The 24,431-nt window shown below is 33.1% G+C and overlaps 3 protein-coding genes across 3 annotated transcripts; 2 read left to right on the top strand and 1 right to left on the bottom strand.

Annotated features, from left to right (window-relative positions):
- The first annotated feature begins 8,928 nt into the window (after positions 1-8,928).
- On the top strand, positions 8,929-9,861 carry LOC131648966 (uncharacterized). The gene has a single exon (XM_058918706.1). It carries the CDS (start codon positions 8,929-8,931, stop codon positions 9,859-9,861), a length of 933 nt encoding a protein of 310 aa, XP_058774689.1.
- Positions 9,862-11,593: 1,732 nt separating this feature from the next.
- LOC131650350 (transcription factor bHLH131) lies at positions 11,594-12,601 on the top strand. Its single transcript, XM_058920066.1, has 2 exons — positions 11,594-11,837; positions 11,977-12,601. Exons 1-2 carry the CDS (start codon positions 11,621-11,623, stop codon positions 12,369-12,371), a joined length of 612 nt encoding a protein of 203 aa, XP_058776049.1. The 5' UTR covers positions 11,594-11,620; the 3' UTR covers positions 12,372-12,601.
- A 223-nt stretch (positions 12,602-12,824) lies between these two features.
- On the bottom strand, positions 12,825-20,209 carry LOC131650349 (ubiquitin carboxyl-terminal hydrolase 17). The gene is made up of 12 exons (XM_058920065.1): positions 19,571-20,209; positions 18,886-19,025; positions 18,104-18,798; positions 17,917-18,005; positions 17,244-17,329; positions 16,992-17,154; positions 16,764-16,878; positions 16,500-16,657; positions 14,249-14,333; positions 13,920-14,132; positions 13,651-13,712; positions 12,825-13,570 (listed from the first exon to the last, which is right to left on the bottom strand). Exons 1-12 carry the CDS (start codon positions 19,894-19,896, stop codon positions 12,925-12,927), a joined length of 2,778 nt encoding a protein of 925 aa, XP_058776048.1. The 5' UTR covers positions 19,897-20,209; the 3' UTR covers positions 12,825-12,924.
- Between the last annotated feature and the right edge of the window lie 4,222 nt (positions 20,210-24,431).

The following is a 24,431-nucleotide window of genomic DNA, read 5'->3' on the forward strand; positions in this document are numbered from 1 at the left end:
ATTGATTATTAATATTATTAATTATTAATCTTGTGGTTAGTAGAATTTTATACCCTTGTGACATACGGGGAAAAAAAGTATTTTTATACGAAAAATAGCAAATTTGAAAAATATATTAATTAGAAAACACAATATAATATAAAGTTTTAGATGGAAAATTTGTTGTAAATGGTATCGTTGGTATGTTTCTCAGTTCAACAATTAAGAAGATTCTTTTAATTTAAGGTTTAAAGCATAATTTATCAAGCATTAGTCAATTATGTGACAAGTAATATAGTGTAACATTAGTCGATTCGACGATAAATCAAATCCATCCTTCCACCGCTAATCAAGTGAAAGGGTGTAAATTGGTCTGAGAATAAGGTCCTCGGTCCATACCCCTATTCGAAGAGCAAACGACTAACTCCCTCGGCGAGGGTACTGACGGTCACAACTCAAAGTGTGATGCTCGGCATCCCCAGCGTGATTAGCAAACGAAGGACCTGGCAAACCCAGATTCCGGTTGAAACTCCACCAGAAAACTCATCGAGCTTCATCAGAAAACTCACACAGTTTTTTCAGAAAAGAGAGAGCTTCCATTGGAATCCAGAAAGCCTCAGGCTCAGAACGCTACCCACGATGGAGATAACGACGAAATCCAACTAAACCCTCATCTAAGGATGGCAACGGGTCGGGTCGGGTGCGAGTTTCACACTATCCAAATCCGCACCCGAAATCACTACCCGAACCCGAACCCAAAAGTTATTCAGGTGGCAAAATAACACCACGACCACACCCGTTAGGTTCGGGTTTTTTCACCCAAACTCAAACCCGCAGCAAAATACATAAAATACATTTTTCATATATATATATATATATATATATATATATATATATATATATATATATATATATATATATATATATATATATATATATATATCCCTAAGCTATCCTAACCACATTCAGTTCTAAGCAAAACAAAGGAAATGCAATGAAAATGAAAAAAATCAGAAGTCAAACTTACTTGGAGTGGTGAAGAGAAATTGGAAAACTGGAGAGAAAGGAAGGGTTTACGGCGGCGATGACGACGGCAAGGGCAAGCGATAAGTGAAAGCTGAAAGGTGAGGAGAGAGAACTTAAAAGTTCAAATGAGGGAACGCTCTAAGTATTTATAAACACTTGAAGCTCTCACATGACTTGCACGCTCAGCTCGGGAAGAGGGAAGACCATCTTCAAACCCTAAAAACTCTAGAGGCTAAACTAGTCATCATTACGCATTAAATGCAGCACAAGGCTCGAGGCGAGCATACACGCCAGCTTCTAACATTCAGTCAGCTGCTCATCTTCCCGTTCACCGATCACAATGCTACACCGTTTCATCTTGCCCGTAGAAACACGTCCTCCTCGTTAAGTCTCCCCGTCATTTTCATGAGTTGACTTTAAGTCATTACTCCCACGCCCGGAAGCAACGACTTGGGGGCTCCTGTTCTGGACTGTTCCAATTATCAGAATTGGCCCAATACACCCAGAAGTATAAAAAAGACCCAATAAGCATTGGACCAATTGCCCGAGCAAACAGAGGCCACATTTTCCTCTTTTGCCCATCTACCAAACACGCCTGAACGGTGCTCTTCCCACAACAGTGGACCATCCGAGCATGCTACTCCCCCGTCCCTGCATACGGCTAGTTCAGTTTGCCTGGATGAACGAAGACTTATTCAAACATCTCCTATATTTTGGACCCTGGAATAGCGCACAGTCCAAAATATATCTTAACTTAGTCACACGCTAAAGAGAACACTATAAATATCCCTCTCCACCTAGAGGGCAAGGTATTCAAACTTTACCCAAAATCTCATACTTTCTGTTGTATCTTTGTTCTCTCTTTTACTTTGGCTTGCAGGTACAACCCCTTTTTTTCTCAACCATCACAGAAGATCTCGTCGTCGTTGCTGGCCCTTCTGTTCTGACTTTACCCGAACAAGTGTGTTAAATGGGGCAAGTAAGTACATAATGAAAAGAACAATCTTTTGAGATTCATTGTTGATTGAATTTTTATTTTAAGTCTGAAAAATTAAATCTCCTTAAAACTTCTCGTGAATACACATGAAACAAATGCAAAACCAAAAAGAAAAAAATGATAATGAAAAGAGTGAAATAAGAAAGGAAAAATAAATAAAGAGTAAGATTCATCGTTTCTTACAATAGAATGTTCAAATAATTTGTTTGAATTTTAAAAATTTATTCAGCTTGATCGATGAAATTTATAGATCCATAGAGCTTTTTTTTCTTTATCCCAACTTTTACTTTAACCATTTGACCCTATTACAATCTTGAATAGTGATTTTGATTCATGTATATTTTCATATAGGATGCACTGAAGAAATTGAATAACAGCAAGTCTTTGGTAGAACATTTTTTATGAAATTTTGAGTTCATGTTAACCACGTTGAAATACATAGAGATTTTGAAAGCTGAGTGTTTTATTGGTGAAAATTATTTATCAAAAGAATCTAAGTTTTTAAGTCGGAATTAAATTTGGTTATCTGTTACTTCTAAAATTTGTCTAATGCTCATACTTCACAAAGTCTGATTTCTCATGATCTTTTTTTATCTAAAGCAATTGTTTAAAGACATGTAATGACTCATGCACGGAGTAATTTGATTAGTTAAAAAATTGTGTCCTTACGATATTAACGGGTCTGTTTATTTCAGCTTTTAAAAAAAATGGATTTTTTCTTTTGTATTTTTTAAAATAGATTTTCCAAAATCGTTTTTCAAAATATTAAAAAAAAATTATATTCATTTTTTTCTAAAATAAAACATTAATTTTAACATCCTATAACATAAACATACATTATTGAAAACCAAAACTTAGTCAAAATAGCTATTTTTTCAAAAAGTTGTATTTTAAAAATGATTTTTATGAAAATCTATTTAAAATAGCTTTAAAATTAAGTGATTTTTTGAAAATTTTTGATATCCAATTTTTTTACATAAATAGATGAAATACCTAAAATCACATTTTAAGAATAACTATTTAAACAAAATTTTCATTTGAAAGCTTTTATAAACAAAATTTTTTAAATTTTTTTTCTACAAAATTATGTAACACTATAAAAATCATTTTTAAAAAAAAGCCAAGACAAACGGTCCCATTGTTTAATATTTTAGTTGTCTATTTCACTACATTATGTTTTATATTGTTTATTACAAGAAATGTAAAAATGAAAGAAGATTTTTATGCAAAACAACTAAGATTAAATAGCACATGGTCAAATGTTACAATCACAATCCATGTTGATCAAGAAGATGAAAGAATTTAGAATTCCAACAAAAATTATTACCGACTTGTAATGTTCGTAAAATGTTTGCGTTAAAAATATATTTGTCAAACAACAAGGAATAGGGTTAACTAATAATGTTCATTACAATCAAAATCTCTCCATATTCGATAATTGATTAGTTTTTATTTGGAAAATTTGTATGGATTTTGTATTGAAATCCTATGAAGGAAATTAGGGCTATAAAAAGGAAAGAAAATCACCATATTGTATATGCTTCTCTTGCCTATAAAAATTTAGTTTCTCTTGATTGCTATTTTGATATTGCTATAATTATTTTTAGTTTTAATAAAATCCGATTTTTTATTCTATTTCCTTTCCCTTTTTTAATTTAATGTTTTTATTTTATAGTTTTGATTCTACTATGATCACGCGTGTTAATAGTTGTTTACCCCCTGTAATATGAACGTGTTTCGGTTTACCCCTACCGTTGTTAAAGGCAGGTTTTGGCAACGTTTTTTTTGAAAAAACCGTTGCCAAAAGGTAGGGAGGAGGGAAAAGCAAAATTCGCTAACATTACAGGGGGTTGAATTACTATTAACCCAAATTTTTGACTACCATCTCTCCTAATGTTTTTTTTCCACCAATTTCATAATTTTGTGAGATTTTTACCTTTTCTTGAATATCTATTTCATAATTGATGTATCTTTGATTGAGTTTTTTTTGTTAATTATGAGATATCTTTGATTAGGAATCACATTTGTCATTCATTTTGTTGAAAAATAGACCATTTACTCCGCTTAAGATAATTTTTTTTGGGTTTTATAAATTAGCGTAATCTCTAATTGAGTGTTCTCATATTGTTTTATCTTCTAAAAATGAGTTACAGACTTATATAGGATATTGTGTTACATCAAGTATTTTACTCATTTTTTCGTGTTTTAAATTATTTTTATCATTGATTTTATTCTGTAGATCTTGACTTGAAAGATATTTAAGGTTAAGTTCTCCCATGAGCATGTTTGAAAAAAAAATCACTCTAGGACTGATTATTTTCAGGCTTAGGACTTGTTTCATATTTACCACTAGTTGTCCAGTTTTTAGCATGGTAAGAATTATCTTACATCGCCCCAACTTTATTGATAAAATTATTATATATTGAGTTTTAGAATTCAAATGGAGCAATTGAATACATGATGAGAAAATGAAAAGAAAAAATATTTTGAGGTTCATTGTTTATTGAATTTTTACATTGAGTTTGAAAAAATAAATCTCCTTAAAGTTTCTCATGAATACAAATGAGACAAAGTAATAAAAATTATGATGAAAAGAGTGAAACAAAAAATGAAAATAAATAAAGAGCAAGGTTGATTGTATCTCATAGTTGAATACTTAAATGATTTGTTTGAATTTTAAAAAATTATCTAAATTGATTGATGAATTTTATAAATTCATTGAGCATATATTTTTTTCTATATCCCACATTTCACTTTAACCTTTTGACCCTATGACAATCTTGAAAAATAATTTTGATTTATATAAGTTTTTATATGAGATGTATTGAAGAAATTGCACAATAGTAAGTCTATGGTAGAGCATTTTTTATGAAATTTTGAGTTCGTGTTCATTACCTTAAAATACAAAGAGAATTTGAAAGATAAGTGTCTTTTTGGTAAAAAATTATATTTTAAAAAAATCTAAGCCTCTAAGTTGGAATTAAAATTGGTTATCGATATTCCTAAAATTTGCCTAATGCTCATACTTCACATAGTCTGGTTGCTCATAATTTTTTTTTGTCTAAAGTAATTGTTTGAGGATATTCAATGACACAAGCATAGGGGAATTTGATTAGTTAGGATTTCTTTGTAGTTATGATTTTGTTTGATAGGCAACATTAGTGTTTTTAGTTTGGCTTTAGCTCTATTTCACTACATTTTGCTTTATATTGTTTATAGAAGAAATGCAAAAATGAAAGAAGATTAGAAGATTTCTATGCAAAGTAGCAAAGATAAATACCACATGGTCAAATGTTGCAATCAAAATTTATATTGATCAAGAAGTTAGAGTTTCAACAAAGATTATTGCCTACTTGTGATGGTCATAATTTGTAATTTGTTTGTGCTAAAAAATATATTTGTCAAACAACAAGGAATACGGTTAATCAAAAATGTTCATTACGCTCGTAATTTCAGCATATTCCATAACGATTAATTTTTATTTAAGAAATTTGTATGAATTTTTGTAATGAAATCTTATAAAGGCAATTAGAAATATAGGTTGCATTTGATTTGTTAAAAATTGAGGTACTGGACAAAAGACAAATTTTTTTATATCTTGTTTGATGCAGAAACTAATTATGGTATTTTACAAAATAAATAACAAGGGACAAGACAAAACCATAAAGTCTTGTCCTCCACTAAATCATAGGACAACTTTTTATTCCAAACACAAATTATCAAAAAAATATCAAAATATCATTTTTTTTAACTCTCTTTTTCATTATTTAATATTTTAATTCATAAATATAATACTAATATTTTATAAATCAATAAAAAATATTACAATAAAATTACTTTTTTTATTCGATTCATCGACATATCAAACAAAGTAGAGAAAAAATGTCTATTTGTTATTTTTCTTTTCTTCTCATTATTTAATATTTTGGTTCATAAATATCAATATTTTACATAACAATAAAAAATATTATAGTATAAATTATATTATTCTATCTACTGCATAAACATATTAAACAAAATAGAGTAAAAAAAATTTATCTCTTCATCTTTTTTCCTCCTTTTTATTATTTGATATTTTATTCATAAATATTAATATTTTATATAATAATCAATTATATTATAGTAAAAATTATATTATTTTGTCTTATGCATAAACATATCAAGCAAAATTGAAAATAAAATTGTCCAGTGCATTAATTATCAAACACAGTACAATATAAAAAGTTGTCTTGTATTGTCCTGTTTGTACTGCCTAAAATTGTTCTATCCAGTACTTTTTATTTTACAAATCAAACGCACCCATAAAAGGGAAAAAAAATCAGATTGTACACAATTCTCTTGCCTAAAAAATTTAATTTCCCTTATTTGCTCTTGTAATTTGACTAGTTATTTTTAATTTTAATAAAATCCAATTTTCTTATTCTATTTCTTTTCCCTTTTGCTTTGATTTTATTATGATCATGTGTGTGTAGATTTGATTTATTTTGAGATTGTGAGAATTCCAATAATAAATTTCCAATAAATTTGAATTATTTACTATTTGTTATGTGTATTAATCTTTTGATTTCACTAAAAAAATAAGTTTTTTTACAAGAGAAAAATGTGATTTTGTCACATTTATTATATAAAATTAAGTTCGTTTGAGCGGTTATTTTAAAAAAAAATTAATATAAATATTAAAATTTAATGTACTTCTCTCGTTAAACCAATTCAGTTGGTAGTTGTGTAAGGACGTCAGATGTACGAATACGAACAAAATAAAATTAAATGTATTTGTTTTTTATGCTTTTACAACTAGAAAATTATTTCACTGCAGTGCATATCCTACCTTTTTTATGGAAATAGAAAATAAATAAATAAATAAATAAAAAGAAAAATAAAATATCTTTGTCGTTTGATAGAAAAATAAATAGATAAGTGTAACACTCCTTTTGTTTTGTATTATAATTTATTATAAAAAAAAAAATGCTTAATTGCAATTGTGGTCCTCTTATTATTCTTTTTTTTTGTCTCCTATTTTAAAATCCGGAATTTTAGTCCATATATTTTAGTTTTTGAGGATTTTGGTCCCCCGGCAAATTCGAAGACAATTTTAAATGAAATGATGCTCACATTTATGATGTGTCAGTGCTAGTTCAGTAGTGAATTGTTTAAAAAAACTATTTTTATTTAAGATTTATGTTGAATATGTCATCAATGTGAGTTCCATTTCATTAAAAATTGCCTTCAGATTTGCAGGGGACCAAAATCCTTAAAAAACTAAAATAAATAGACTAAAATTCCGGATTTTAAAATATAGGGACCAAAATTCAAAAAAAAATTGATAATAGGAGGACCAAAATTGTAATTAAATCTAAAAAAATTTAAGTGAAAAATATATATTGTTTTACGATATAAATACAAATGAATTATTAATGATATTTTTTATTTTGTAAAAGTTAAAAATATAAAAATTGTGAATCGAAATTAAATTTTATTTATCTTTACTCGTGAGAAGAAATGGTAATGAAATGCACTTTTATAAATTAAATTCACTATAACGGTTATTTAATAATGTGTGTCACTCTAACAACGCCCGCTTATTAAACAATTCGCACCACTATATAATAACACGTGTCATTATTCATTATAACAATTACTCTCTCCGTCTTTTATTATAAGTCATTTTGGAAAAAAAATTGTATTTAAATATAAGTCGCTTTATAATTCCAATAAATAATTAATGTTATTTTTCCTATTATATCCTTAAATATTTATTATTCACTTTCCTTTCAATTATATAAATTTATCTTCCACATGTCATTAATGAAGTATAATTTTGTAAAAACCTTCGTAATTTCTCATTTTCATACAACAATTATTATTTTTCTTAATCTGTGTGAAAAGTCTAAAACGACTTATAATAAAAAATGGATGAAGTATTTAACAACATTTAGAATTAAACACAATATTACAACGCGCACCACTATAATTGTTATTTATCAGCGCGTGCTATACTAAATCAAAGCATGTCTTTATAAGAGCTATTGAACAACGTTTTAAATTAAACTCATCATAACGGTTCTTAACCAGGGCCGGCCCAACCCGTTTAGAGGCCTAAAGTAAATTTTAAAGTGAGGTCTTTAAAAATGTATTTCAAAATATTAGTTTTGTGGTTGTTAAGAGTTGAACTAAATACTAATAGAAAAATAGGCCTATATATTAACAATTCAAATACAATAGTATACGTAATTCAAATGTCATTATATATTTTTATATCTAAATAAAAAAAATTTGAAGCCTTTCTTAAGTTCAAACTTTTGAGGCCTAAAGCCCTAGCTTTAGCAGCTTGCCCTTTGGGCCGGCCCTGTTCTTAACAATGCGCGCCACTCTAACAAAGCGTGGTTCTTTTGCAATGCACGTCACTCTAACAACACGCATCACTATTAAATTTGAAAGTATAAAAGTTGTGAATCAAAATTAAATTTTATTTATCTTTACACCTGAAAAGAATGGTAATAAAATATTTTTTTTCTTTTTTATTTTCACAAAATCTCTTTTTATCAATCAAAACTCAATGAACAAAGCTCACTAAATTAGTCAAATACGAGTTTCTTTCATCTCCTAACATGGTCAAAAATTAATTTGACCATGCCGGATACTCCCCATAAAAATAAATAAATAAGAATTTTTCAATTAAGTTTTTTTTTTTTTTTTGAAGAATTGCTTTTTTATATTTGTGTTGACTAGGCTATGGCTTGTACTATACCATCCCATGATAGTTATCAAAGATAATCAGTTATTAATGATAATCATTGATGATTATCTAATTAACATAATCAATTAAGAAAACAAGAAAAGTCGCTACTATAAAGACCAAACCACCCTTCTTGTCTTTTCACGTATCAATTCTGTTCAACTTCTTCACACACCAAACCAGAATTCCAATGGATCCTTTCAGAGGATCCGAACCCGAACCCGAAAACCCAATCGCCACATGCTTCTCCATGCTCTCCCTCCGCAACTTCTCCGCCTGCAGCGACTTCGCCCGCCGCTTACCTCTCTCCGATTCCGTCGGCCGAATCCTCACAATCGCCGACGTTCTCTCCGCCGCCGATCACTACTCCGTCCTCCGTCTCCCCCGCTCCGAAACCGTCAACCGTGACCTAGCTCGTCAGCATTACGCGAAGTTCGCGATCCTGTTGGACCCTACTGCCACTGACAAATTCCCCTTTCAAGATGAAGCCCTAGCACGTGTCCGTGAGGCCTGGCACGTGCTCTCCGACCCGGGGAAACGCGCTGTTTACGATCACGATATGGTAACTCGCGGTATTGCTGATACAACGGCGACGTTTTGGACTGCTTGTCCTTACTGCTGGAACCTGTATCTGTTCGAGAAGAGGTATGAAGGTTGCTCGCTGATGTGTCAGGGTTGTGTTAAGGCTTTTCATGGCGTGGCGGTGAAGCCGCCGGTGAAAGTGGGTGGGGTGACGGTGGAAGGGGAGGAGCAGCGGCAGTATTACAAGTGTAGGGCTAGAGTGCCGTTGAAGTTTTACGAGGTGAAAGAACCCGGTTACGAGACCGTGGGTAATAATTCTGCTGAATATGTGTATGTTTCTGATGATGATGGTGATTGGGAGAAAGAATGGGGGAATGTGGATGGTGGTGTGAGGAATGATGATTTGGAGAAGGTGGTTCAAGATATTCAGATGCAAGGGAATGAGAAACGCAAGATGAGGATCAAGACTGTGGCGAAGAAGAGTGTTGCAAACCGAAGGATAAGATGTGCTGATCCTGATCCTGTTGATGCGAAGGATTGTGAATTGGAGTTCACTGAAGGTGATGATGATGTTTTTGTCGGGGTTCGGTATAATGGATGATAGAATTGTTGGGGGGGATTTTTCTTGTTGTTTTTACTTTTGATTTGGCTAGGTCTAGCAGCATGTTATACACAGAAAATTTGTAGTGTTCTGAGAAAATAACATGGTTTTGGGAAAAGAGAAATGACTGAGAATTTGTTGAATTGATTGTCTGTATTCTTGTTTTACTGGGGAAGCATTGCATTGTCCATAATTTTATGCAATGCCCCTTTTCCTTGTCCTTTATGAAATTCAAAAGAAATTTTTTGGTTTCCTTTTAGATTGTTTGATTCTGTTGTTTTAGTTTTTACATCTTCATGTATGTTGTTGTTAAGTAGCTGCTATGGTGGTGCTACACTGCTACCGCATAATGGAAGGAATTTGGGCATATGGTTATTATTCCGTGATTCGCAGTGATTCAAAATGGTCGTTATAATGGCGCGCATTCTTATAGTGGCGGTCGAAGTGACACGTGTTTTGTTACAGTGGCACGCATTGTTAAATAACTGTTATTGTGGGCGCGTGTTGTTATAGTGGGTTTAATTAAAAATGCTGTTAAATAGCTGTAATAATGGTACTCATTGTTATAGTGGTGCGGGTTGCTAAGTAACTCTTATAATGGTGCGTGTTGTTAAGTAACTCTTATAATGGTGTGCTTTGCAATATTGTGTTTAATTCAAAATGTTGTTGAATGGCCGTTATAATGCCGTGCATTGTTATAGTGCGTATAATTCAAAATTTTGTTAAGTAGTTATTATAATGACGCGCGTTGTTATAGTGGGGCGCATTATTATAATGTGTAATTCAAAAAGACGCGTTGTTATACTGTGTTTAATTCAAAACTGTGTGTTGTTATAGTGGCGCGTGTTGTTATAGTGTGTTTAATTCAAAATGTTGTTAAATAACCGTTATAATGGCGCACATTCTTATAGTGGCGCGCATTGTTAAATTGTCGTTATAATGACGCGCATTGTTATAGTGGTGCATTTTTGTTAAATTGACGCTGTAGTGGCGCATATTGTTATAGTGGCGCTAATGTTAAATTGCCATTATAATGGCGCGCATTGTTATAGTGGTGTGCGTTCGTTTAGTTTCTGTAAATGTTTAAACGGAAGGATCAAATCTATTGGCATCTTTTTTGCCCGTTCATAAATTTCAGGAACTAATCTGACCCTTAGAATTTAATCAATTCCTGTTATGTTCTAAAATCTATAAAAATAAAATAAAAACAATACTAGTATTTAGTGCAAAACCAAAGAAGATAAGAGATATTTGTCTTTAGTGCTACTAGTTGGCTAGTTTGTAAGAAGGTAAAAGATATTCATATATTCCTTAACGATTTAATGAAGATAAATGATGTTATTGCAAATCCAAAATATATTTTTGCAGATCAATAAGATTACAAAATTTTATCTTATAAAAATAGTATATCAGAAGATAATAATATCATTATGAATATTTAACATAGGCATGATCTCAAAATTAATTTCAAAATCCTATCATAAATTCCTTGATTTGCTGATTCCTTTTTATAAAGTGACTAAATAGTTGCCACAAACATCTTCAATCTTCATTGCTTCTGCTGTAATTGCATTTCACTTGCCTCTTTTAGCACAAACTTTTTTATAGGAAGCAAAATGGTTCTACTCCGACAGGTAAGATTTTTATAAGTTAGATTTGTTTAAGATTAAATGCAAACTTGTTTCCTTCTTGTGTTTTACTAAAATAGTTACTGCAGGGCATGCAGCATGTTCGAAATTTCTATAACTCAGAAGCTCAAATGGTAAGAAGCAACTTTCCACCATCATTCCTCTCTCAGACATACAAAAGCAGTATCTCAAAGCAAAGATCAAAGGCAGAGAACAAATTACTGGCAGCTAAGAAACATAGCGAAGCAGAAAGGAGACGCAGAATGCGAATCAATGGTCAATATGATACCCTTCGCACCATCCTCCCCAACTTGATCAAAGTTAGTATCATCATTATTGATAAAAAAAATAACGATTAAATATGATATGATTGATGCGGCCGCAATTGCCTTCACAATGTGGTCTAAATTATGTTTTTTTTTTTAACTTTGGCCCGCGTGATTTTCCTAAACAATTTCGCTAAATTTAGAATTCGTTATTTGTTAACAGAAGGACAAGGCATCAATACTAGTGGAGACTATCAAGCAAGTGACTGAGTTGAAGAAAAAAGCATCAAAACTAGAAGATAGCAATGGTACTTCAAAGGAGGTCAAGTTTCCAAGTGGGGCAGACAGATTGAATTTGGAAAAGTGTAATGATGAGGAGGGTTTAGTGAAAGCTACATTGAGTTGTGAGGATAGGCCAGGGTTGATGTCATCTATAGCAAGAGCACTAGGGTCAATGAAAGCCAAAGTTGTAAAGGTTGAGATGGTGACAGTTGGTGGAAGAACCAAAAGTGTTTTGTGGGTTCAAGGGGTTGAAAATGAAGGTTTGAGAATGCTTAAAAGTACTTTGAAAGTTGTCATGCATAAGCCAAGCTTTAAGATGAGGTTTACTCAATAAGTGATTATTGTAGGATTCCCTTAATTCTGACTTCTTAGGAAAACCATAACGTGGAAAGCTAATTACATGTTTTTTTTTCTAGGTTTGAGGAATACATAATAATGACTTTAGTTGGGGGCTTTGTAGAATGAGCCTCTAGTTTAAGACTTGTTTACTTTATGCAAGAATCATTTAGCTTTTACTTTGCATATGAATGTCATATTCAACTTTTCATATGAAGTGTGAAATCTTGTAACAGATTAACAAATTAATAAGTTTAGTCTTCAATAGAGGATGAATATCAATCAGGTAGTGAAAGCACTTATGATGTTCATTGTACCAAAAATTATTGATGATTGATTGTACCAAAGATTATTGATGATTGATGTCTAAACTCAAACTCAACAAAACGTTTGAGCTACTGCATTTCAATTTGTTATTCTTACTTGTACACGAGAATTCTTGAGCTAAGACTTAACATCAAAACAAGAATCCTCCTTCTACTTGAATTAGCGAAATATTGATTCACTGTACCAAAAATATTCCAGATGATTGATTCTATCTCAACTCAAACTCAATAAAATGTTTGAGCTGATGCATCTCTACTTGTTCTTCTCACATGTACAACAGAATTTTTGTCATTATGCTTAGCAGTAACAAATCTTTTTAAGTCAAACCCCCATCTACCACTATGACTTTTGTTTTTGTTAGCATGCAAAATCGCTTTATCTTCCGGGTCTTGCTGGAGCCTCCTATCTGCTGAAAAATCTGTATGCAAGTTTTCATACGAAGAAGATGCCGCTGAGTTAGATGAAATTCCATAGTGGCCATGCCAATTGGATCCCGTTTCGCCAAATATGTAATCTGAAAAGTCAACAGTACTAGCCGAGTCCTTGGTACTTGTGGTACTGCAAGAACTTGCATCAGAAGAGCTGAATAGTGAGCTTTCACTGGAAGAATCCACCATAGTATTTCTTCCCCGGTAGTTGAATTTCCATTCTTCTGAATATACAGGTTCCTTGCTAAAGGAATCATCGACAGTGTTCCCATGAGAATGCTTGCCATGCTTCTGCTGGAGGGAGGGAGAATCAGCACTTGAAGCCGTGGAATTTGATCGTGTCTTAGAAATGGCCGGAATGGCTTCCAAGTTTCTCCTCTTAAACTTTCCGGAGGAAAAGATTGCGTTGCTACTTACTGAACCCAGGGGCTTTGGAGAGTGCCTGGAGATTATTTAAATAAACATAAAACGTTATTATTGCTGCTGAGACACCATAAACATCAACGTCGGCAGTGCTATTACCTTGCATAAAGAAGCATGTATGCTCTTTCTGACAAGACTCTTGACAATTCAACAGGTTCTACCTGAAGAGAAGCACAAACTCCATCCTCAATTTACATACAGAACTCATCTCATAGTTGAAATATGTATTTTCAATATTGTCATTAGTCACTGCTTTTTGAAAAGTGTCATAAATTAATGACAGTTGCAAGAAGTGAACTTACGCTATGCATTGCAATTTTTAAGAGACATTCAGACAAAAAACGAGATTTATTGGAAAATTTTCTCACCCTGCTGTCATCAGTCCTGAACCATTCTCCTTGAATGTTCTTCACATAACAAACATAATGGCCTGAATATGCAGTATTCATGCTATCCAAATGGACAACCACTGCATAAAGACTGTATAATGGAGATTTGTCTTTTAATCCACTGATATATGGAGCCATATTCAGGACTTCAGGAAATTGAACCGACTTATTCAACTTCTCAAAGTTACCGGACTGCCAAAATCAACAACAGAACATGCATGAGAAAACTTAAGATGAAAGCAAAATTACAAATCAAGGAACAGAGTACATAGACAAGAAAAACATCAAAATTAACTTTGAACATTCACCTGAAATCGTTTTAATACAATTGTAAGAATATTTGGCGCCTCCAATACTGTTAGCTTCTTCTTCGCTTTCTCATATGATTTACATCTAGATAGCAAGAAAAAAGTAAATAAAATTATTACAACTCGTCTAGGAAAGAAAGTTAAAACATAAAAATCTAGGAATCTAATTCATAAGTTCATAAATACTCCCTCTCTAATACTAATTATAAATTATAAGAGATAATTAGGTTTTTTTGGTCTTACATACAAACACAGTACACAACAGTACACTTCACAAGTGTATTAATTATTGACATTCATTTTATACCCTTATTTTATTGAGTTTTATATTGGGCGGTGGGTGGGGTGGAGGGGAAATCAGCATTAACTACTATGAATGTGCTTCCTAGGTCCTTGTGATTTAGTTTTTTGCTTCAAATATATAGAACTATCTGTGTCTCTCAACATTTATAGCACTACACCTCAGTGTCAATAAATTAGAATAAATGAAGTCAGGTGAGGTCTCGTTAAAGCTGCTGGGCGGAATTGGCAATGTGCTTAGTACCTAAAGCTCCAAATTTCTAGTACAGTATTGAAGGACAGAAAAATGATCGTGATTACATCTAGCTTAACGTAATTGCATTAGATGAACCAAAAGCAATCAAATATGAAGGAGTAAAAGATGTTCTTAATCGGAAGTAATTAATTCATCAAACAAAACAGTTCAGCCTAATCACAAGGTCCCGCGGAATTCTTTCCCCAACTCCACAGTATTTTATGCAAATTTGTCATTTGTCTAATAGCGGTAGCCTTACTTCAAAGAGAATCCAGAAAACATTTGAATCAATTTGGTTAAGAATTTAACTGGTTAATTGAAAACTCTGTGTTTGGTGATTTGTCAAGCTCAAGTTTTTTAACAGCAAAACAGAAATTAAATACACAACAGCAACCAGGCATTTTCCTATTAGGTGGAGTCGGCTCTGTGGATCAAATCAATCAAAGCCAAAATAAATGACCAATGTCACGTAAAGACAATATTTACATCTATATTTCTTATAAATGGTTTTGTTAGTCTATAGTTTTCCTTGATCTCCTCTTCATATAACTATTACATCATCCTTAAGTAAATATTCCTAGTTTTCTTAGTCTACCCACCAGTGCTTCTACAACTATTAAATTATCCTTCAAGTAAATATTTCTAGTTTTTCCAGTCTACTCACCGGTGTTTCAACAAGTATTTTCCATACAAGTATAAATTTAATGAGATTTGATTATATTATTTATTTTATTTGTCTATTCATTTAGTATCACTAATATACTTTTGTAAAAATAAATATTTATGTTGTTATTTTATATTTGGGATAAATGTTATGCACTGTCAGTTTAAAAAGTTTTACACGGTCAGTCCATCTCAACCATTCATAATTATTATTTTATATATAATTAAAATAAAAGTCAAACAAAACTTAAAATCTGACGGTGTAAAACTAATTTACACCGTCGGTGTATTTCCATTAAATTCTTTATATTTTACTATCGGTTTATTACTACACTATTTGATTCTAAAAGACTACGTGGTATAAAGCCTAACTTGTTTGATAGTGCCTTTGTACCTTCCTAAGTAATATTTTTCTACAGTGAGTCTCAAGGGCCCAAAAGTTGTCTTTTACTCCCTAAACCTAGCTTGAAAACATGATAAGCAGCAGTAGCCACAGACAACAAGTTGCTGCTGCTGCACACAACACAACAGAACAAGCAGATCTGGCCGAAAAAAGATATTTGTCGACATAAAATTTAGATCTGGTAAACTAAGAAATCCTTTCCTGCCTCGAATTTTCATTCCCTCCTTCGGTGCAGGTCATCAGGGCCATGACGGACGTGAACTACGCTGGATTATTCTCACCGCGACGGATGCGTACTACACTGCACTATTCCCACCGTGATGCCAGGTAGCGGGGGCACTCTTAATGTGTGACGCACCTGGCCTTATCGTTGCGGCCAACCACTGTTCGGCACCAGCACACTTGATTACCTAGACCCCATATTTCTCTCTAATAAATATACTTTAAACCCTACCTTGTTCATAATTTCCATATACCACTTGAAAATGGAAATAAATTTAATTACTGCATAATGTCGCTACTATAAAAGCAATGTATTATGAACGAATGATATTTAGGTTTATTAGTCAACTATACAATACTACAAACAATTGGTAATTCAAACATAATAGGACTTGAATAAATGTGACATGGAAGGAAAAGTAGTAAACCTGCCACAATTATACTTATTATCCTTATCCAAGATTTCAGGCGCTGTAAACTGTCCAAGAGCCTCCTCCAAAGTTTCAATATTCCCGCCAATCTCAACAGTAAGGTCCATCATTCTCTCATACATCTCAGACTTTCCCAGGCACCTTAAGCACTTTATCTGCATTTTGCAGTAAAAAGATTCAATGTATGAAAGCTGTTCTTTTTTCCAGCTCAATAAGAGTTGAACACACCACCATAAAATAGATTGTTAGATTGAAAACTACCTTAGACCGTAGATAACCTCCAAAAGTGTACCCAATCAGAGTTGTTTCTTCTGTCAAAGGACTGGAAACACCGGCTTCCTTGAGGCAAATAGATTGCATTGTATCAACTGCACCCCTGTCGGTAGATCAATACGTCATATAGCCAAAATATATAAGTTTTTTTGAGGTGGAAGCTTCGGAAGAAAATAGCATCGACAAAGCATCAACATCAGCAATTATTTGGCTCACCTCAAAAATTCATGTGCGTCTTCCTCTCTCCCATGTCCAAGATGACTTCCAATCTTGTGTATCTTAGATAATATCCCAATTGGAGAAAGTGGAGAATTCCCTTCTTTTGCCTTCTGAATTAGATATTCAAACTCACAGATAAAACACCATCCCTTCTTCTGACCTATTGACAACATTGTGAAGATTCAATTAATTAAAGGTCCTAATAGTTCAACAAGTTAAATCCCAAACATATTGTTAAGAGGAACTTGCATCGTTTCGAATGGAACCCTTGCAAAAGATATGATGTTAGAGGCCGAGTATAAGCCAAGCACTGGAGAACTGCATTTGCGTAACAGCTGCGGTAGAGGCATTTCATTAGCAAAAGCATATGTAGTTGTGAATCAAGGAAAAACAATAATTACAACGCAGACAAGCATTTGACGTGTTTCCCTGTGACTACACAAAACATGAAATTGAGACCAGCATTGAAATACTACCAGTAAGACAGTTCCGCCAGCCAGCAACACTACCGCCATCCCTAAATATAGTCAACAGGGAAAACAACACTCTTTCCTAAATGGTAAACTTGTAAAATAATACTAATAGTCAACAAATGTAATACTACTATCGGCTTTCTTAATTCTCTTGATTTAGAGTCCTATATTTAGGGACGAAGGTAGTAGAATGTTCCCGCAAAAGTTTTCTGAAGGCCTATTTGATTCACAAATATTTCGTTCGTCACGAGTATTAGATTCTAATTTGATAATATAGGGCTACGCAACACAGTAGAGCACTCAGGAAAAAATAAAGAAACATAAAGCTTCAAATAAAGTATCTGACTCCTTATTGTCTCCTTCCTAATCTCTATTCCCTCTCACTAGAGTTACATCACATAAAACAAGTCAAACCAATCAATATAATGCAAAAAAGAACTCTAAAGTACCTGTTCCCACAGTTTGTAAGGCCAAAGGGAAATAGTTTCACCTTGTCGTAACAATAAAGTTCCACGAAAAGTTCATATGGAAAGCCCAACTGCCAAAACATACAAATTTTAAATCAGCGGCGACAAAAATAATAATGATAACAATAATAGTCAATTTCTAAATAAATAAGTCTAATATATTCGCAACCTCATTTTCGACCGATATTAAATTGGATCTTGACTCTTTTGAGATTCTAAACTGCTGGACAACTTTCTGCATTGATGATTTCAAACCATTACGAACATTTTGTGGAAGATTAGGAGCAACACTAACTTTTGAAGGCAGTGTATGATAATTGTCAGTTTTGGTAGACATGGAATGTGAAACCGAATCCCCTTTCATAGTTGAGAATAGTTTATCACGAGAGCTAGATGATGATCTCCGTGCTTCTTTGTACCTCAACAAATGAGATTCTTCCACATCATCCGCTAGAATATCTATATTTGAATTACTCGAGGAAGGCACAGTCTTGGACTTAGAGGTATCAGCTATTGATTTTTCAACTGATGCAACTTTTCTTCTGTGTTCATGGCCACTCAAATCTGATGTCAAATCATGAGATGTGTCAGATTTAGCTTTTGGAACTTTTGATTTAAATCCAACCTCATCGGAAGTGTTACTAGACTTTTTCTTGCTTCTTTTACTTGAACTAGAATTCCTAACTTCAATATTGACAGGACTTTTCGACTTCAACACGGTTTCATTTTCATCACTGTCAGTTGAAGCTATGCAAGTATCATCAGCAGTATTATTATGGACAGGTTTCGTAAAGGTGGCATGACAGTTATCACCAAACGATTTTCTGGCAGCATTGTAAGATTCAACATGTTTTCCTTTGATTTCTGCACAAAACCTAACCAAATTATATACCATACATGATGATATGAATCTTGAAACAAGATAATTAGATTTCTAATCGAAGCCATTACCATGAAGACCTGACTGAGTTTCTGCTACCGATGCTCTGCAAGTAATATTTTCGCCGTCGGCCTCCCTGGTGGTGGTAGTCGAAGGACAACATTCGTCCTTGTGACCCTGCCTCCAGTGACTAATTTGACACTTACCCGAACTACAAGAAAGCATGCTTGTGTAAATGAATAACAACTAGAGAAGTCTGGAGACATGTAACTGAGCGAGAAGAGACATAGGCACACAAAAAAAACTAGATATGTTCAGGTATGCAGCAATGTCAAATCATCCGTAAAACAATAACAAACACACACAAACATGCAAAAACACGGGTATGTTTGGATGGAAGATTTTGAAAGGGAAGTCAAAGATTTTTTTTTCTAAATTAAGAAAGCTACAAGTTTGCATTGCCATTAAGCAGTGACAAATACCAAGCAACCTTTTTTTTCCATACACAAGAGCCATTGATGGAATGAAACCTCCATTGCTTAAGGGCCTCAAAAGTGTGATTAACAATGTTATATAAACTTCTCAAAAATACATCAAAATATAAACTTGCCCTCCAAAACCCTCAATTTAAACATACCCTAAATTTTTCCCCTCAAAAAGTTTCGAAATTTCCATGTTCCTAACTTAATGGCACCGTACCTATTCAAACAAACACATGCATTGAAGAAACAAGAAGATAATGGAAAAAAAACAAACCAGTATCTAACAGCTTTGCAGCGAGAACATCTCATAGTGGTAGGAGAATAACAAACAGCACATTGATACCCTTGAGAGGCTGAAACAGGAAGTGAATCCAAATCAAAAGAAGCTGAAACTGAACTAATTGAAGCTTCTGAAGCTGAAGCAAAAGCAGCAGCAGTAGTAGAAGCTTCCATTTCAGCCATGGCAGTATCTTGCACCAACCTCATAATCTCTTCTTTCTTGGCTTCAGCATTCCTCCAAACCTGACGAATCACCACAAAACCCAAAACCAACACCACATAAACCAAACCCTGAAACCCTAAAATCTCAAACACCCCCATTCTGTTGAAACCTTATCCTGGTCCCCAACACAGGATCCACAAAATACTCACTTTGCTTAGCATAGAGAAAGGGGCAAAATTGGAAATTTGCGTCGGTGAGACTGGGAGCTGAACCGTCACTAGAAGAAGTAGAAGCTTCAGTATCTATCTATCTGCTACTACTACCACCACCTTGGATTTGATTTATGGTTTTTTTTTTTTTGATTTTTTTTGTTGACGAGTTGAGAAAATGGTGCGACACAGCGATCTCTTTGTCGTTTGTATTGTTTGTTTGTGTTTTTTTCTCTTCTTACATCATTCCTACACTAACGTTGTAACTGATTTTAAATTAAATTTTAATAATGTTTTTATTTTATTTATTATTTGAAGGGATTTAAATACTTTACCTACCTTTTGGGTCTTGGTTTTTTCTGCAACTACTAGAGTGTTGTTGTTGAAGCTTATAGCCTTATATTAATGGCTTTGGTCTTTCTATATATCTAAGATTAACACACTTGATCATTGGAATGGAATTAGAAGTAACTTTACTACTGTGGCAGGTGAGTTTGCTTCAATAAGAAAGATGGATAATGACAATCATGTGTTTTATCATCTTACTATAATAATGTCGTTTGCTTTTTACCACACAAAAAAAAAAAATGTGTTTTTTATTTAATTGTAATAAGTAGATTAGAGATGAGTTTAGAGATATTAGGTAAGAAAAGTCACTTTGATTAGTACTTGATTGATGAAATTAGATTATAAAGTCCTATTTATAGAAGAAGGAAAGTTAAAGAAATTACATGCAATAAGGCAAGTGTTACTCTTCCAAGTCATTTCAATAAGTAAACACTGTGTATCACATCCTATAACAATTAAGTAAAATGTTTCAATGGATGGGTTCTAGAATAGTTGGACTTAGATTTAGATCAATGAAAAAATTTAGGAAATTACTAGATGAAAAGAATTATGTGAAAATTTGAAAATCTCTCTTTGATTTTAGAAATGCATTTTCGAACTCATCTTTTACTTCACTGAAATATGTTTCAAATGAGTCTTACCTTTTTTTTCAAAATACAGTTTGATGATGCATCTCTAGACAATTTTTATAAATTATTTGATTATTTACCAACCTAGTGGCTTGTCCGGAAGTGCATTTTTGAAATTTTGAAGTGAGAATTTCCACCTTTGCATATCAATCATTTTCGGAGATGCATTTTTGGAATTGTCAAATGTCATTTTTAATAAAACAGCATTATGCATGATCATACTTCATACCCATTGTAATCTAAAACCCTTTCAAAAAAACACTTACATTCTCAATCAGGATTTTCATTCTAAAACTTTATTTTTGTGCTTCATCACATCAAAAGGAGTAAAGGAAACTCGAATTCAAAGTAAAGATCGTTTATTTCATTCCATATTGCTCGCATTATCTTGTTTTGTAGCTGAAAAATTATGTTGCATCCGAAAATGCATTTCCAAATTCTTCATGAATTCCTCCATAAATGCATTTTCGAAATCTGTCTCTTTTCATTTTTATTTTCATTTTAATATGTTTTTGAATATTTTACTTTATAGTTACATATAGCGCACCCCAATGTTTCCCCAGGCCTATTGTATCACCGGATGTCAAACGTGTTGATATGAAAGAGGTAGATGTTGACAACTAATTTAGAAATGGACAAGAATTTGAATTTTATGATCACATTCTTCAATAGATTTGTATGGAGGCATCCAAATTGGGGTTTAGTGTTGTAATTGGAATGTCGGATAATGGTTCTGATAGAAGAGTTGCATTTATGACAATGACGTGCGAGAGAAGTGGGAAGTATAGAAGTCTTCTTCGAAAATTCAAATGAGATGACACCGATTAAAGAAAATGCGAGTGTCCATTTAAATCATGTGGTTATCTTATGTCAAATAACAAATGGAGATTTAATGTGATATGTTATTTACATAACCATGAAATGTGTGAAAAGTTAGCTAGGTGTCCAATTGCATGTTGGCTCATGCTGGAAGAGAAGGAAATCGTTTCAAATATGACTTTGAATATGGTTGATCAATGCATTTTGATGCACATTCCTCTATGTTTGTACTTATACATTTCCATAGTTTGCTTGTCTTATTTTTCTATTTTATAATGTTTTTGTAATTCAGTTTATTTTTATCGTTATTTGATTTTCGTACTCTATTTTCAGCATTAATAGCCTGCACGAATAAATTCATAACTGGAGCTTGGAGTATCGGATTGAAGCGTGCTACCAGTCGTTGGAAAGTTAAGAAAAAGATCTACGACTTTTGTTAAGAAGTCAGAAGCAAATTCGGACTCTAACAAGGCCAGAAAACTCGTTGAAGCTGCTGCATTATTTTTGTATTTTGTTTGGGTTAGTTGTATTGGGCCTGGATCGCACATTTGACCTGGTTAAGTTGTGAAACGAGTTTGGCACCTAGGTTAGGCCGCCGAAACACTATTCACGAAAAACACTATTCACAATTAGAAAAAAAAAACACGTTTGGCTTTGGAGATCATGAGGAACTAATTTTCCAAGAACCAATCTACTGTATTCGAATTCGGCTTTGAGTTCTCTTTATAAATTTCATTTTAATTTATTTCCCTTTGAATTCTTCCTATAATTTCGATTGATTGCTTAATTTGATTGTTGCTATAGGATAGATTTCTTAAATTCGATTGTTTGTATGGTCTTGAATCATAATCGCGGTAACGTAGCTTTTGCATTATCGCGTTCGATCAAAATTGCGTTTGCTTTATTCGTAATAGTATTAATCCGTTGGCTTAATCCGGAATTCAAGAGCATACATCATATAATAGCTATTACGCTTGTTAGTGGTTATTATAGTTGAATAGGAACAAACCGTTTTGGGAGTGAAATTTTGTAGGGGTCGATGATAAGTCGGAAGTCGATATAGTAGGTTGGCTCGTTTTAGCTTATTTATTAATCACTTTTTCATAATCACTTATTTTGTTTAATCGAAACTTAAACCCCCCCTAATTCGATTTCAGTTAGCAATAACTAAGAATCCGTGAGAGACGATATTCGAGTTAACCTGTCGCTGTACTACGGTTTTTGAAAAATAACTCGTTTTGATCCGCGCGCGACAGCGGATCAATGGTACAGTCAAAAATTATACTTGCAACTTTAAAAACTAAAAGACCCATAAATATCTCAAATACCAGGAAAGTCTATAATATTCGGTTCATTAATATGAAGGCATTGAACAGGGTAGAATTGAAATGCAACTGTTGAAACTTCTAGATGAAAAAAATTATGTATCTAGGTACTGAAAGTGCAAAGATGGAGTTTTTGGGTGAGAATATAGAGTAGAGAAGGGATCTAGAAGGAGTGAATGGACCCTAATTAAAAATTTGATTGATTTTCCAAAAATAAAATCTTAGAGGTTTTTCATAATGTGCAGAAGTCTTAAAGCGAAAATAAAGATCTTATGCTTGTATTCAAACCAAAACACCAACCTTATGAGGGACCATCTGATGTACTCTCCTAACCAAAACACCAACCAATTCAAGCTTGGGTTCCCTTGTTGATACCATATGCTTTTAAGGACGGTTGTCCGCTAAAATATCCAAACCAACAAAAAGACACCTAGTTAGGTGAACTACAAGTGCCCTGATCTCCCATTGCACGAAGGGGGTTCGTAGGCACAAAGGTTCACAACTGCGGTGGGCACAATAAAAAAACCTTTTATTTTTATTTTGCATGCATTCCCTTTTAGCACTAGGCCTTAGAATTTTAGTTTTACACCCTTAGATTAGAACAAATTTAAGTGGATCATGTTGAGTACCACCGACGTGAAGGGTGCTAATACATTCCCCTAGCATAATTGACTTCCTTATCCTCTCTCTTGGTTGCAATGACCATATTATTTCCCTCTCTTAGGTTTACTCAATGTTCCCTTTCCCCCTCTAGAGATAAATAACATAATGGTGACTCTTCTTTTTGCCTACCCTTTTGTGCCTTCAAATGAAAATTCAAGATGCGACAACTGACGACTTTGTTGGGAACACTTAGCGAGTCAACCCTAGCTTATGTTTTTCTTCTTTTATTTGGGTGTTTATTTATTATTACTTTATTGCTTTGATGCTTTATTTATCTATGCATTTCATTTTTATTTCATTGTTCCTATACTCTGGATTATTGATGTGTTACGACCGGCTTTTTTATTTTAAGTTATTAACCTAAAATATACAGAGTCGCCATCTATGTTTTTATTCTATCCTAAGATAAGGGTAAACATGGGATAAAAACCTAAATAAGAGTTTCTAGGTAAGTCGAGAAATTAGGGTCAAGGGAAGGTGATAGGCACCCTTAACTCTTCCTTAAGGTTTATAGTGTCCCTAGGATTAGAGTATTTTGGCAAGGTTTATGATTTATATAATACAGTTATAGCGAATAAAAAATGTGTAAACCTAATTTGGTTTTGGGGAAAGGGGACTCGTTCTGGTTGCCCAGATGCCTACGTACCTCCTTATTGGAGGATCAGAGTCAACGTAGTTCGTAGTTATTTGTTGGTGTTTT

This window comes from Vicia villosa, linkage group LG2, assembly GCF_029867415.1.
Source record: "Vicia villosa cultivar HV-30 ecotype Madison, WI linkage group LG2, Vvil1.0, whole genome shotgun sequence".
Taxonomy (NCBI): domain Eukaryota; kingdom Viridiplantae; phylum Streptophyta; class Magnoliopsida; order Fabales; family Fabaceae; genus Vicia; species Vicia villosa.

Coding starts and splice junctions, on each gene's coding strand:
- LOC131648966 (XM_058918706.1), top strand. CDS start 8,929: ATGGATCCTTTCAGAGGATCCGAACCCGAACCCGAAAACCCAATCGCC.
- LOC131650350 (XM_058920066.1), top strand. CDS start 11,621: ATGGTAAGAAGCAACTTTCCACCATCATTCCTCTCTCAGACATACAAA. Junction 11,838..11,976: donor CATCATTATTGATAAAAAAA/ATAACGATTAAA, acceptor TTATTTGTTAAC/AGAAGGACAAGGCATCAATA.
- LOC131650349 (XM_058920065.1), bottom strand. CDS start 19,896: ATGGGGGTGTTTGAGATTTTAGGGTTTCAGGGTTTGGTTTATGTGGTG. Junction 19,026..19,570: donor TGCAAAGCTGTTAGATACTG/GTTTGTTTTTTT, acceptor GCTTTCTTGTAG/TTCGGGTAAGTGTCAAATTA. Junction 16,658..16,763: donor GAGGTTATCTACGGTCTAAG/GTAGTTTTCAAT, acceptor TGCAAAATGCAG/ATAAAGTGCTTAAGGTGCCT.